Genomic DNA, 16,158 nt, shown 5'->3' with positions numbered 1-16,158 from the left:
GCCCCGCCCCCTGGTTGCCGGGACAACGCCCGCACGCGCCCGGCCCCTAGTCCCAGCGCGGGGAGGGTACTATCGCAGCTTCTCCGTCAGGCCTTGGGCCATGGCCTCGCTACGCAATGCCAACCCGAGGCTGAAGAACTACTTCAAGGAGAACTACATTCCTCAGGTCTGCGAGGTACTGGACACGCGTGGCAGCGGACACAGACCGTCGGTGGGGAGTTAGAAGGGGGAGGAGTCAGGAAAGACTTCCCGGAGGAGGGACTAGGTTTCGGGGTTGGGGAGGAGTGGAGGGAAGGCGGGGCAGAATGCGAGAAAGTGAAGTCAAATTCGGACTTGTAGGCGATCAGGGCTGAAGACGCTAATTAGAGAGAAAACAGAGGGTGATGGTGGCTGCACGTGGGGAATGGGTGACATCTCCCAGGGGGAATGAGCACAAGGCCCAGATCGGAAACCCCAAACTCAGATTTTAAGGTTTGGACAAGAAGTACCTGAGGAGTGGAGGAGTGAGAAAGAAGTGCCAGAGAGCCTGAGGAGGAAAATCAGCAGACTGGCATTATGAAGAATGTTGTCAGAAGTAGGGAGTAGGCACTAGTCACCTAAGATAACGAGCTGGATTCTGCCCAAGGTGAGCCTGAGGTTTCCATGGAGCCATGAGGGCAGAAAATAGATGGAGGTTAGCTAAGGGAAGAGTGGAAGCTGAGCCCTTTGGTCAGTGTAGTCAGCCCTTTGTGAAGGTAAGGACCCTCTCAACCAGGATTGCCTTTAGACAACAGGAAGGACTGCCCTCCTACTGCCGTTATAATAGGAGGGAAGGAAGACAGGAAGGGGATAGACATTAGGTTTTGTAGGTTTGGGGGTAGGAAGCTGAGAACATTTACCTTTGTTGACCTCTTTTTTTTCTCTACAATTAGTTGGTGAGATATTTACCAAGAATGTGCGTGTTTGAGTGGGGATGGGGATGTTGTTGCAGTAGGAGGTTCGAGCAAAGATACGTTATGTGGAGAATGAGGGAGAGACTTGTCTAGGGAAAGAAAGAGGAGGTCCTACCTGAGGGTAGTAACGCTCCTAGGCGGTTGGGAGGGCAATTTGGTAGAGACCCCCCACCCGTCTCTTTTTTGGATGGTAATTGAGAAATATTTATTAAGATGTTAAATACATGTACCCTTTAACCAAGCATTTCTACTTCTAGGGATCTACTTTAGAGAAATACTTGCACATGTGTTCAGGAGGATGTACAAGGATATTCATTATAACTTTGTTTCATAGTAAAAATAGTAAATGACCTAGAGTGACTAAGCGAATGAGGCATTATGTAGAATAAAGTATATCTGTACCTACTAAGAAGAAATGTCCTCCAAGACATATTATTATTATCATCATTATTATTGAGACACGGGGTGTTGGTCTGCCACCCAGGCTAGGGTGTAGTGGCTCCATCCTAGCTCACTGCAGCCTCAAACTCCTGGGCTCAATTGATCCTCCCACCTCAGCCTCCCAAGTAGCTAGGACTACAGGCATACACCACATGGCTGGCTCCCAACACATATTATTAAGTAAAAAAGAAAAAGTGCAAGTTGCTTAGCAACTGTCCATTCTGCTCTAGCTGTCCATTTGATTTCATATATGTTGTATATGTGTTTATGTCCATATATGTGTATATATCTAGCTTTAAGACAATAGTGCATGCATAGAACCTATGCCAAACTGTTAATAACAGATGTCTTGTGGAATGGTTTTGGGGGAGGAGATGGAGAATTCTAACTTTTTACTCTGTCCATAGCTGTATTGTTTTAATTTATTACAGTGAGTTTCGTGTTGTACCTCTATACAATTGTGCTTGAAAATACGTAGGGAGAATGGTACCCATCTTCCCGGTTGTGTGATTTTCTCAAGTAGCAGTCAGTAAATCAGATGTAGGTACAGAGATAACCAAGTTGACTTCGTCTGGGATAGGAATTTGCCAGGCATATATTAATAGAATGGAAAGTCAGTAGGTTAGGGAGCTAAGCTCCTGAGTATCTGAAGTGATGGGCCAAGGACTCTAAGGACTCAGTGGGAAATGAGAAAAGGATGTCATACTGATATATGGACAGAAAGTGAAGACTCCTCTAAGAGGTGAGTGAAGAGAAGTAGAGGGAGTAATTAAGTGAGGGAGCTGGAAACACAGGAGGTGGGGGTCAGAAAGTGGAACGTTTATATTTACAATTCAGGGTGCAGCCATTCTGAGTGATGGCTCAGTCTGTGATATGGCGGTGGAGCAGGTGGCAGAAATGGACTTGAGTTGAGAGTCAGGGTACATCAAGGAAGGGATGGCCTCTTCTCATCTAGGCCGCCAGTTACTATAACATCACAAAGCTGCAATGAGGCAGTCCCCAGTTCCCCCTCTGGGTGAAAGCATTCCTTCCTTACCAGCTTACCGCATTGTTCTGCACCCATAGAGGAGGCCCTTATATGCATTCTCCATTGTCTAAGATCATGTTCTCCTGAGGAGTCCTTCACTCACCTCTGCTAGCACACTAGCAGGAAGTGCAAAGGAGCAATCTTCTGGGCCCCACACACCCACCTTAAACTCATTACCCATTTCTCCTAAGAGAATATCAAGATGAATTCCATTCTGCCTCATATCCTGTCTGTACATTTATTTATCTGACTCAATTTCCCAGGTGGGTTTTATACTTTTTTTTTTTTTTTTGAGACAGAGTCTAGCTCTGTCGCCCAGGCTAGAGTGCAGTGGTGCCATCTCAGCTCACTGCAACATCCGCCTCCTGGGTTCAAGCGATTCTCCTGCCTCAGCCTCCCAAATAGCTGGGACTACAGGCACCTGCCACCATGCTCAGCTAATTTTTGTATTTTTAGTCGAGACAGGGTTTCACCATGTTGGTCAGGCTGGTCTCGAACTCCTAACCTCAGGTGATCCACCCGCCTCAGCCTCCCAAAGTGCTGAGATTAGAGGCATGACCCACCATAGCATGACCCACCATGTCTGGTAGGTTTTATACTTTTCTAAAACCCATCTTCTGCAAGCCTTGGAATACATAAGTAACCTTTCATTAAAGTTTTCCCTGTATATTTAACCTCTTCTGAATTTCATCTACCTGTCCTAAATAAAACCTGATTTTCTACCTACAATATCATTTTCCTGCAAATCTCTTGAATAGAGACTGATTTTTTTAAAAATCAGGCCTGGCTTGGTGGTTCATGACTGTAATCCCAGCACTGTGAGAGCCCAAGGCAGGTGGATTGCTTGCCAGGAGTTCAAGACCAGCCTCGGTAACATAGTGAGACCCTGTGTGTACAAAAATTAAAAAAAAAAAAAAAAAAAAAAAAAGCTAACTTGTCTTAGTGGCTCACACCTGTAGTCCCTGCTACTCATGAGGCTGAGAGGAGAGGATCACTTGAGCCCAGGAATTTGAGGCTGCAGTGAACTATGATTGCACCACTGAACTCCAGCCTGGGTGATGGAGCAAGACCCTATCTCTAAAAAAATAAAAAATTAAAAAACATTTTAAACAATCCTGCTTGGTCCCCTGGGCTTACTGAATCTGTTGATAGATATTTTTCATCCGTTTTAGAAAATTCTTGGTTCTTTTCAAATAGTACTTCTATTCAGTTCTCTCTTTTCCTTTTGGAACTCCAATCGTACATATGTTAGCTTTTTTTTTTCTTTTTCTTTACCTTGTTCTACATGCCTCTTTTGATCTCTTCTGCTTTTTCCCCATTTTCTTCTTTTTGAGCTCAAGTTTGGATCTTTTTCATTGATGGTTTTCAAGTTTACTAATTTTGTTTTATGCTGTGTCCAGTCTACTCTTAAATACATCAAATGAAATCTTAATTTTAGACATGTTTTTCAGTTCTAGAATGTCAATTTGATTTTTAAATAAATTCTGATTATTAGAATTATGCATCTTTTCATTCAGTTTGCCTTTTTCTGTTTTCTTTATTTGTTCTCTCCAAATCTGTTAAAATTTGATCCCCAGTGTTGGAGGTGGGGCCCAGTGGGAGGTATTTGAGTCATGTGGGCAGATCCCTCAAGAATGGCTTTGTGCCCTCCCCTGTGATAATGAGTGAGTTCTCCCTCTATTAGTTCACCCAAGAGCTGGTTGTTTAGAAGAGCCTCCCTCTAGCTGTTTCTCTTACTCCTTCTCTTCCCATGTGACATGCTGGCTCCCTTTGCCTTCTGCAGTGAGTAAAAGCTTCCTGAGGCCTTCGCCAGAAGCCGAGCAGATGCTGGCACCATGCTTCTTGTACACCCTGCAGAACCCTGAGCCACATACAACTCTTTTCTTTATAAATTACCTGGCCTCAGGTATTTCTTTATAGCAGTGCAAAATGGATCAACACACATGTTGATGGTTGTTATTTTAAAATTATTGTTTGTTGCTTATGCCTGTAATTCTAGCACTTTGGGAGGCCGAGGTGGGTGGATCACTTGAGGCCAGGAGTTCGAGACCAGCTGAAACCCTGTCTCTACTAAAAATACAAAAATTTGCCAGGTGTGGTGGTGCACGCCTGTAATTCCAGCTATTTGGGAGGCTGAGGCATGAGAATCACTTGAACCCAGGAGGCAGAGGTTGCAGTGAGCTGAGATCACACCATTACACTCCAGCCTGGGTGATGGAGTGAGACTGTGTCTCTAAAAAAAAAAAATAAATAAAATAAATACATAAAAAAATACATTAAATCATTATTTGTTAACTTGAATATCCAGATCATTTGTGGGTCTGCTTCTATTGCTTATTTTCTTCTGTTGATAATTCAAGACATTTTCCTGCCTTCGTACATACCTAGTAATTTCTTTTTTTTTTTTTTTTTTTTTGAGACAGAGTCTTGCACTGTCGCCCAGGCTGGAGTGCAGTGGCAGGATCTCGGCTCACTGCAAGCTCCGCCTCCCGGCTTCACGCCATTCTCCTACCTCAGCCTCCCGAGTAGCTGGGACTACAGGCGCCCGCCACCATGCCCGGCTAATTTTTTTGTATTTTTAGTAGAGACGGGGTTTCACCGTGTTAGCCAGGATGGTCTTGATCTCCTGACCTCATGATCCACCTGCCTCGGCCTCCCAAAGTGCTGGGATTACAGGCATGGGCCACCGCGCCCAGCCCATACCTAGTAATTTCTTATTTTTATTGGACATTGTGTGAGAAAAGAACAATAGAAGCTCCAGATGATATACTCTTTCGCCAGCAAAGGTTCGTCCTTTCCTCTGTATAGGGTACAGAGCTCATGACCTCAGTCCAGGAAGGGACTGATCTGTGTTGAGCTTGGACTGTGGATTTATTTGGGTTCGGTTTACATCTGGTTCATCCCTATTCCTCAGGCATAGCTCTTCTGGGCTTTTGATTGAGAAGCTAGCCAGTCTCTGTCTCCTCAGACTGAAAGATTGTGAGAGATTTGGTTCTGCTCTTCGGAGGTATTTAAGCTTAGCTCTTTAGTTTCCCTTCTAGGCCCTCAACTTTTATATATGTATATATATTCCCCAATTTAAAACTTTTGAAAGTAAACTTTAATATCAAAAATGCAAACTTGGGGAGGGCATAAAAATCACACACAAGGCTGCCACTTCACACTTCGAGGGTTGCACAACGGCCGGGCAAAGGCGCTCCTCACTTTCCAGATGGGGCGGCGACCAGGTAGAGGTGCTCCTCACTTCCCAGAAGGTGCGGTGGCTGGGCAGAGGCGCTCCTCTCTTCCCAGACTGTGGGGCAGCCAGGGAGAGGTGCGCCTTACTTCCCAGACAGTGGGGCGGCAGGGCAGAGGGCCTCCTCACTTCCCAGAGGGGGCGACAGCCAGGCAGAGGCGCTCCTCACTTCCCAGGTGGTGGGGCGTCTGGGCAGAGGTGCTCCTCACTTCCCAGACGGTGGGGCGGCCGGGCAGAGGCGCTCCTCACTTCCCAGATGGTGGGGCGGCTGGGCAGAGGTGCTCCTTACTTCCCAGATGGCGTGGCGGCCGTGGGCCCTCAACTTTATAATCTGGCAAGTACATTGAAGGTTATGCTGGCTGTATGTTTGAGGCAGGCTTCCTCTTCCTTCCCTGAGATTATGAAAGACTCACTCTGCCTTGTAGGAGTTGATGTTCTAGCTCCTCAGCCTCCTGTGTGAACACTCCCAGAACTCACTGCCTTATGGGAGACAGTGGCCACACTTGGGGCACCTCAAGTTTCTAACCTGTCATGTTACCCCCGTGCCACCACCATAAGCCTATTGGTTTCTCTTCCCATTTGTAGACTTTCTCTGCCTGGGCCCAGCCCTGTCCTCTTTCCTACCCAGAGCTGGCACACATTCCCAGGGAAAAAAAGCAGCTGTGCATTGTCAGCTCACTTCAGAAAAATTTCCTTCCCCTGGAATTCCATGGCTCTCCAATATCTTTTTTAAATGTGATTTTTGTAATGTGTCTTTTTTTCTAGTTGTTGTAGCAGGGTCATTGGACCATGGTGACTTTCCACATCCTACTCAGATATGAAATCCTAGGAAGACTGTCTTGTTTCACTCCTCAGTTTACCTCAGATCTGGAGATAGGTTAGGTGTCTTCCTTGGCTCCCCATTTCCACTTCCAAACTACGTATCTTCCCTCCTTTTTCTAAAGTCTCAGCTTCTTTGTAGTTCATAACATCAGATTTAGCACTCATTGTCTTCATTATGTACCAATCTCTATGTTTTGTTGGTAGCATTAGCATCTGGCTCACCATCTTCCTTTCTCTCTACTCCTGTCATTGTTCTTGTGGCCGCAGTATTCACAGGGATGTTCCGTTCACATCCTTGATCTTTCTTCCAGTTATCTTTGCTTTCACCGTTCCTCAGTCATGTCCTTCTATGGTCATACTCTTAACCATTTTATCCTAAATTGCTGTACCATCTCTGAAATCTCCATTTCTTCATCCACTTATCTCTTAATTTCTTAGCTCACTCACATTGGAGCTTCTACACTAGCACTTCTTCAACTGACTCAAACCACCATTTCATTCAATTATCTTTGCACTGTCAAATATTACTCTTTTGTCCTTATTTCTCTCTTTACCCATCTTAGATTCCTTGGTTCATCATTATTGTAGATGTCTATTACCTAAATGTCTTTACAACATTTAGTGATTTAAAATAACAGTATTCATTTTATTATTGCCTCTCACAGTTATGGGAGTTGACAGAATGTTATTGCTTGAGACCTCTCATGCACTTACATGTCAGAGTGGCTGAAGTTAAAATCATCTTGAAGGCTTCCTTACCTACATGCCTGGCAGTTGATGCCGGCTGTCGATGAGGACCTCTCCTGAGACTGACAGCTAGAACATCTATGTGTAACATCTCCATGTGGCTTGAGCTTCCTCACAGCGTGGAGGCTGGGTCCCAAAACAGGTGTCCAAGAGACAGAGCCAAGTAAAATCTCCTTTTATAACCTAGCCCCAGAAGTTACTCAACATCACTTTCACTGTATTCTCTTCATTACAAGTGGATTATTAAGACTAATCCATATTCAAGAGGAGAGGAATTAAACCCCACCTCTTTATGTAAGAAATATCATTTGCAGACATGCTTTTAAAATGCCACCATCATTATGATCACTTTCAAATATGATTATCTCCTTTACCTGTTTCTCCCTCTGTCCTATTGATGTGACAAACACCCATCCCTGGTAAAACTCAAATATCCAGCAGTCCGTGCTTACCCCTGAGCAATTGAACATTATATAAAGGAAGAACACACAATTAAACTGAATTGTGTCACTTTAAATTCAATCCTCAGTTGTCAAATGGGCTCTCAATATCCATAGTCCTACATTTCCTAGTATTTTCAGTTTCTGACAATTCCATTACACCCACAGTGAAAGAGTAGACAAAAAAAAAAAAAAAAAATTCTTGGGAGGCCGAGGCGGGCAGATCACCTGAGGTTTGGAGTTCAAGACCAGCCTGACCAACATGGAGAAAGTTCACTAAAAATACAAAATTAGCTGGGCGTGGTGGCGCATGCCTTTAATCCCAGCTACTCGAGTGGCTGAGGCAGGGGAGTCTCTTGAACCCAGGAGGCGAAGGTTGCGGTGAGCTGCGATCACGCCATTGCACTCCAGCCTGGGCAATGAGAGCGAAACTCCATCTCAAAAAAAAAAAAAAAAATCCTCACAAAATTCTTCCACTGAATATTAAAAAATCAATTGCATTTCAATTCACTAGAACCAAAGTTTTAAACAGTAGCTTTTAAAAATTACATTTATAGGCTGGGCGCAGTGGCTCACGCCTGTAATCCCAGCACTTTGGGAGGCTGAGGCGGGTGGATCATGAGGTCAGGAGCTTGACACCATCCTGGCTAACAAGGTAAAACCTCGTCTCTACTAAAAATACAAAAAAAATTAGCTGGGCGTGATGGCGGGCGCCTGTAGTCCCAGCTGCTCAGGAGGCTGAGGCAGGAGAATGGCGTGAACCCAGGAGGCAGAGCGTGCAGTGAGCCGAGATCGCGCCGCTACATTCCAGCCTGGGCAACAGAGTAAGACTCTGTCTCAAAAAAAAAAAAAGAAATTACATTCATAATAGCCACAAAAAATATAAGGTTTCTTAGGACAAGATGTGAAAGACCTGTTTGGAGGAATTTGTAAAATTTTATTGAAAGACGTTTAAGGTGACCTAAAGAAATGAAGTACTCTGCCGTGTTTATGAATGGGAAAATAACAACATGTAATGTCTTCCCAGAAAATGTATAAATTCAGTGCAATTTTAGTTAAAGTCTAAAATTTTTTTCCCCATAAAACTAGACAGCTGATTATAATACTGCAGAAATATTGAGGAGGAGAAAAGTAGCCCTTGACACCTAGAAGCTGGACTGGTGTCATGATCTAGACCTTGGCATTGCTTTGGGCTAGCATGTTGTTAAGCCTTGTCAGTGCTGGAGGGACCCTGGAGGGAGATGGGGCTTCAGTTCCTGGTTCCTGTGTGCTTCCTCACTTCTTGTTCACATGACACAGCTTCCAGGAGCATGTGTGTGGTGCACCCAGTGGTGCCCACTCTTCAGCAAGTTTTGCTCACCAGCCTCAGCCCATTGGCACCCCAGCAGGGGGCGTCTGCTCACTAGTGTGAGCTGGTGGGGTCCTGTTCACCAAGCCTTGGACCATCATGGCTGAGAACTACCTCTGTCTCAGGGCAACCTAATGGACTTCCCCACTATACCTCAGCCACACTCCACATTCTCTGAATCTCAGCCTTGGGGAGGTGGCTGCCCTCCTTCCAAGGTTATTTCATCTTTGGGTACTCTGTCTGAGCCACAGGGTGTCCTTTAGTGTTCTCTTTTGCTCTTAGTAGTTACTCTCTTTTTACTAGTTAGTAATTCTTTGAATTGCATTCTTTATTAGAATCTCTTTATTTATGAGATAGAATAAATTGTTCTTTATTCAAAACACGGGTGTGATTTCTGTCTCTTGACTGGACTCTGAGTGATACAGGAGGATTAACTGGAGAGGGACATGAGAACTTTCCAGAGAGTTGGAAAGAAACCACACCCGGGGTGTGGGTATTTTCATTATCAAAATTATACCAATAAGATTTATGCATTTGAAATAATATAAATTTTACCTTAAATTATAATTGAGAATAAGTAGAAATGGGTGGATATATAGATGATACAAAAATCACAGAATAATTATTGTTGAAACTGGGTGATAGGTACATAAGTGTTCCCTATACTACTGTTTCTAAATGTTTGAAATTTAAAAATCTAAAATGAAAGATAGTTATGGCTAGGCTTTTTCTTTCAGAATGTATGTTGCTAGGGATGGATGGAATGACAGATTTGATTTGGCTGTGTAGTCATTTTCTGTTTGTTTGGTGTATCAATTATCTATTGCCATGTGACATGCAACCAGTTAAAGCACTTGGTGGCTTACAACAACAGGAATCACTTAGTTTGCTGAAAAATTTGAAATTTTGGCAAGGTTTTGCAGGGGGTGGAAGATCCACTTTTAAGATGATATCTTCTTTTGCATGCCTAGCAAGTTGGTGCTGGCTGTTGGCTGGGAGTTCAGCCAGGTCTGTGAACCAGTAGGCTTGGTTCCTCTTCATCTGGACCTGCCCACGGGCTGCTTAGACTTCCTCACAGTATGGTAGCTGATTTCTAAGACCAAACCTCCCCAGAGTGAACCAGGTAGAAGTTATACCATTATTTATGATCTAGATTTGGAAGTCAACATTATTTTCACTTAGATTCAAGGGGAGGGAACATGCAACCCATTTCATGATGGGAGGTATAACAAAGGCACATTGCAAAAAGAACATGGAGGATGGGAGATACTGTTATGGCCATTGTGGAAAATATAATCTGCCATACTTGGCTTGTTCATATAAGGGGAGTCAGATCAAGTTGGATCTCAAAGCAGTCTCTAAAAAGATATAGATCACAACAGCATCACTCAGTAAGTGGATCTCAATTACTGTAATTACCCCCTTTTCTTCTTCCTTTCCCATGTTCTCCAGGAGCAGATGTCTACTGGGCATTTACAAGTTGCCTACGTAGCATCTACTTCCCCTTCCTAATATTTCCTACATTCTTATTCTATATGCTGTCTCTTCCCTCACCTAGCCCATTTACTTCAAGAAAACTGTCTATCCCCATCTCTGGGGTTGGACCCCAACTGGCTTGCAACAACCGGTGCATTCAGTTTCCCTGGCCATAATGTTTGTAACGACAGGGAGGCAGAAGGTATAGGGTCATGGGGGAGGGCAATATGTAATCCAAGCTGATTTAGATCAGGATGCTGGTTGGATATACCCTCTCTGGATGTTGATGGGGAAGCACTTAGTCCTGGGAACATTGGCAATTACCTGTGTGGCCACAAGGAGAGAGAATTTTAGCATGAAGTGGATTCCACAAAAGGCCAATTGGGGAAATGGAAAGAAACCAGGCCCTAGTGACATCAGTAAGCCACTGGATTAAACCCACACTGAAGCTTCATCTACCTTTGAATTTCTTGTAGGAGCTAATAGAGTACATATTAAGTTGAGTTTGTTACTTGAAACCTAAAGCATCTGAAGCAAGATGAGGGGATTATTTCTTATTTGTAAGACCTTCCTAGGCCCCACATGATGGCTCATGACTGTAATTCCAGCACTTTGGCAGTGTGAGGCAGGAGGATTGCTTGAGGCCAGGAGTTTGAAACTAGCCTGGGCAACATAGTGAGAGACTGTCTCTACAGAAAAAAAAAAAAAAAAAAAAAAGCCTAAGTTTGATTCTAGGCTTCACCAATTGTTAACTGGGTGACTGAGAAAATTTCCAAACCTCTCTGCTTCAGTTTTCTTTATAGTAAGATTCCAGATGGATGTGATAGAGGGCTTTATTTTCTAGAGTGGGAGGAAGAGCCATTGTGAAAGAGAAAAGTAGGAAAAGAAAATAGCAAACTGTGTCCTCAGGCAGATCAGTTTAAGTAAAGAATACAGTAATCCCTCAGTATCCATGGGAGATTGGTTCCAAGACCTTCCTTGGAGACTGATGTTGGCTGATAAAAAGTGGCATAGCATTTGTATATAACCTATACACATCCTCTTCTATACTTTAAATCATCTTTAGATTACTTATATCTAATACAATGTAAATGCTATGTAAGTAGATGGTATACTGTTTCATTTAGGGAATAATGACAAGAGGAAACATTCTGTATGTGTTTAGTGCAGATAAAACTTTTTTTCAAATATTTTTGATCTGTGGTTGATTGAATCTATGGATGCAGGACCCATGGATATAGAAGGCCAACCTGCGTAGGAAAGGTGAAGATCTGAAAGTGGACTCCGTTATACTATTCTTGCCCATGTAATCCTTCAAAAGTCTTTGTGGGATCTTGGAGATTCACATGCCCAACTTAAAGACTACTGGATTCTATGTTCAATTCAAGTTAAACAAGTAACTTAATTTTTTGAACAGATGAGGCTCTTGACACCAGCCAGTCTTTTCTCCTGGGGAACAGCAAGAGTGGTCAGCTGAGGGGGATACACTAGGACATTCTATCAGCAAATATTTGCTGGGTCTCTACCACGTGCTAGTTGAAAACATCTCAATGGCTTCAACCACTTGGAGCTGTAACTCTGAGGCTGTCTCTAGCCTGAGCTTGTCTCCTGAGCTCTCTGAGCATTTATCCATTTGGGATGAGATTATACATTGATAATACCTTTTGGGAAAACAGTTTTGAGATATGTATGAAGATCTGTAATATATACCTTTTGATTCTATATTTTCATAGAAATCTATCTTGGAGAAATAGAGATGAAGATATTTACATTTCATCATTAAGATTCAGGAAAAATATATTTTAGAAATTCAGAGGTTTTTTTTTTAAAGTCACCTGAAGATAGGTAGAAATTGTAGGAAAACTAAGTATTGCCTTGCGATCCCTCACTCTCCTTGTATTCTTCATTTCTGTCTCTCAGAACTCTGAGACACTCTTTCCACCACTGTGGGAATTAGCTTAATGTGCCCTCTATTTTTGGATATACTCCTTCCCAAAGGCATTTGTGTTTTGAAAGAGATTATTAAGATAGGAGCTCACATAATAAAGCCTTATTGGTAGACCTTCAGACAGTGGGTCATCCAGAAATAACATAGAAACCCTAGTTTCTCCCTCAATTTTCTACTAGGCAGAAGTCAGTACATTGTTTACAGACAAACAAGGACTGCCGCACAGGGACCAAAGATGAGCTAGATATTATGGTCTACAAAAACATTAAGCAGATACACCTAGTGATTGTATCTGAGAGGAAGAAAGTACTTTTCAAATGGTGAGCTCCAATTTCAGTTTAGCATTTAGGGAAAATGAAAAGAGTTTGCAAAACCAGATCTGCTCAGCAGAGGGAGTACTTAATCTACAAATCATGGTTTTAAAGCAAAGGTTTTTTTTTTCGGTAATTATGATTTTTCTGAGAAGTTTTTATGTTTTATGTTTCTTTCAAGATTAAGTTGCCAATCAGGTTTTTTTTTTTTTTTTTTTTTTTTGAGACGGAGTCTTGCTCTGTTGCCCAGGCTGGAGTGCAGTGGCGCGATCTCAGCTCACTGCAAGCTCCGCCTCCTGGGTTCCTGCCATTCTCCTGCCTCAGCCTCCTGAGTAGCTGGGACTACCGGCGCCTGCCACCATGCTTGGCTAATTTTTTGTATTTTTAGTAGAGACGGGATTTCACCGTGTTAGCCAGGACAGTCTCAAATCTCCTGACTTCGTGATCTGCCTGTCTTGGCCTCCCAAGTGTTGGGATTACAGGCGTGAGCCACCGTGCTGGGCCAGGTATTTTTTTTTAAGAGACTAATTGCTGCACGTATTTGTCAGAGATGCAAGAATCAGAAATTGCTGATTCTTGAACAAGGGACTGCCCTGCCCATTTAGGAGAGGAGGAGCTGGATACACTAACTCATTTTGCTGGACCTTGGGCAGGAAGGCTGTGGCTTCTCCGGAGGACAGTTACCTTTGCTGAATTCCCTCAGCCCAGCCAGGCAGTTTACACGTGTAGTTCCTGAGGTAAATCCACAGGACACTAAACAAAGAAAAGCACATGATTTATTAGTTTTCCAATAACAATTTTCTTAGAGGGGATGAGACGGCTGGGACTGCTTCCCCTCTGGGACAGGCCCAGTCCGGCAGGTATCGGAGTCCTTTGTCTCACTCTTACCTCATAAAGCCTGCTGCTCCTCACCTGTCCTGTCCAGTCTGCTTTAAAAACCTTCAAGTCTAACAAAAAAGAAAAAGAAAAAAACAAAAAAAACCCTTCAAGTCTGGTCCTGAGGGGCATCTTCCTCTTCCTGGGGTCTCATCTGAATGTTGAAGCTAGTTGGCCTCTTTCAGTAATCTTCCGGAATATTCATTTATAGAGTTTCTAAAATAAAATTTTGACACCATCTATTTCAATGTTAAAAAGACATAAAAGCCCCTTTATTTTCAAAATTGTAACTTACTAACTTCCATAAATACAAATTAAGATATCTCCCAAAACAACAGCGTGCTACCTCCATCTCCATCCCACAGGGGGATGGCGATCATTTGTGAGATACTGCTTTAGATATGTTTCAGAGGTTGGGGTAGGGGATAGGGAAATGGAAGGGACTTTGAACAGTGTTTTTCTGTTTCTTCACCTGCTGAGGGTTCCCCAAGTATTTGCTAATCACTTTTATCTCTGCACTTTTGGAGTAATTATTTTTTATATTATAATATTACTATTTCAGCCCTCAGCATATTTCACTATGTTTATCTGAGTATCTAAAAAGCTAAGCAAGACTTGTTCTCTTAAGTGTCTTACATTTGTTTTTGTGTGTCCACCAAGGGTTATAATAGTTACTATCTTGCTATTTATATTTGAACTATTGGTCTATTCAGTTCTCTCCTAGCCATTTTCCACTAAATGCTTTTGTCCTAACATCTTCTATTAGGTGTGGTTTAAGTCAGAGTCAGTCTCTGTCTTTCTCTCTCAGTCATCACACTGGACTTTGAGTGGTACAAGGGAATATTTTCAATTTATTTTCTCTATGTCCAAGTGTTTTCCTCTAATTAAGGTGATAATTAACAGTGGAATGGTTAAAAATAGTGATGGACCAGGCACAGTGGCTCATGCCTGTAATCCCAGCACTTTGGGAGGCTGAGAGGAAGGACGATCACTTAAGGCCAGGAGTTCAGGACTAGCCTGGGCAACAGAGTGAGACTCCATTTCAACAACAAAATTAAGTGAGTTTGGGGGCTCATGCCTGTAGTCCTAGCTCCTTGGGAGGCTGAGGTGGGAGGATTCCCTGAGCTCAAGAGCTTGAGGTTACACTGGGTTGATTGTGCTACTGCACTCCAGCCTGGGTTACAGAGCAAGACCTAGTCTCAAAAAAAAAAAAAAAAAAAGTATATATATATATATATATATATATATATATGTGTATATATATGTGTATATATATGTGTATATATGTATATATGTATATATATGTATATATATATAAAAAATAGCTTGCTATCATTATCTGTTGAGTGCCTATTTTGTGCTAGACACTATTCAAAGCAGTTTTTAATTTTCATGATAGCCCTATAGCGTATGAACCTTTATTATCCCCCTTTTTTAAGGAAACGGAAACAGACGTAATTTGTCAATGGTTGCATGGTAGAAGATTGCAGATCCCAGATTTAAACCAAGTGGACTCCACCCTTTGCATTATCTTGCTCTTTGAAAGATAGGTAGCAGGAGAAAGGAGTGGAAGCAACAGTCCTGGTTAAACCCATGTTTGTCCTCAGGACCCAGAACATCCTTCAGAATAGATGAGAAATATTGGGAACTGAGTGTAGGGAAGTAGAGCCAAAAGAAAGTGAGGATTACGTAATTGCTTTGTGAATTTACAAGCTTGAGAGACCTAATCCAATAATTAACTCATGGACTTTTTTGTCCTTGATTGTGTAAGTTTTTACTGAGAATATTATTAATAATAAGGCCCTGATTAATGTTTTTGAGAGTCAAACATTAATCTTATGGGAATGTTTATTTTGCCTCTGCTTACAATAAAGACTAAGTTAATGGTTTTGTGATTTTTATTTTCATTGGGCAGGGAAAAAGCTATTGATTCATTAACTGTGCTGTCTTATTGGCATGTAGCTATGCGCTGTTCACTCATTAATACAAAAAATATCATGCTATGCTATTTTGTCCAAGGGAAAAAGACAAACAGTGAGATTTCTTTCTTTATTATTATTTTTTGAGACAAGGTCTTTCTCTGCCACCCAGGCTGCAGTAGAGTGTTGTGATAATAACTCACTGCAGCCTTGAACTCCTGGGCTTAAGCAATCCTCCCACCTCCCACCTAGCAAGTAGCTAGGGCTACAGGCGCACACCACCATGCTCAGCTAATTTTTAAAACAATTTTTGTATTTTTTAGAGATGGAGTCTCACTGTATTGCTCCGGGTAGTCCTGAACTCCTGTCTTCAAGCAAACCTCCCACCTTGGTCTCATAAAGTGGTGGGATTATAGGCATGAACCACCACACCTGGCCAACAGTGAGATTTCCTATGTGAAAAGTGTGCATTTCAACTCTGCTAATTCCATATGCCTTTATTAGCATTTCAGAGACTTATCCTCTCAACCTGACTTCTGCAGGATAGCTTTTCAGGAAAAGTAGTTTATTATAAGTGGAGCTTGGAAATATATATATATAATCAATTTCTCACATACATTAACCAGATCTCAACTT

At 42.5% G+C, this 16,158-nt stretch overlaps 1 protein-coding gene across 2 annotated transcripts in view; it reads left to right on the top strand.

Moving 5' to 3' along the window:
- The first annotated feature begins 40 nt into the window (after positions 1 to 40).
- The window catches only part of FBXL13 (F-box and leucine rich repeat protein 13), a 263,877-nt gene continuing 247,759 nt past the window's right edge, over positions 41 to 16,158 (top strand). Inside the window, exon 1 of one of the 2 annotated variants that reach the window (XM_008963814.5) lies at positions 41 to 175. In XM_008963814.5, coding sequence (XP_008962062.1) covers positions 101 to 175 — 75 coding nt within the window. In that variant the 5' untranslated portion in view covers positions 41 to 100. The remainder of the gene's footprint in view (positions 176 to 16,158) is intronic. The other variant, XM_008963808.7, reaches the window with a different exon arrangement.

Source organism: Pan paniscus, chromosome 6 (assembly GCF_029289425.2).
Source record: "Pan paniscus chromosome 6, NHGRI_mPanPan1-v2.0_pri, whole genome shotgun sequence".
NCBI lineage: Eukaryota > Metazoa > Chordata > Mammalia > Primates > Hominidae > Pan > Pan paniscus.
This window is presented reverse-complemented; position numbering and strand designations above follow the sequence as displayed.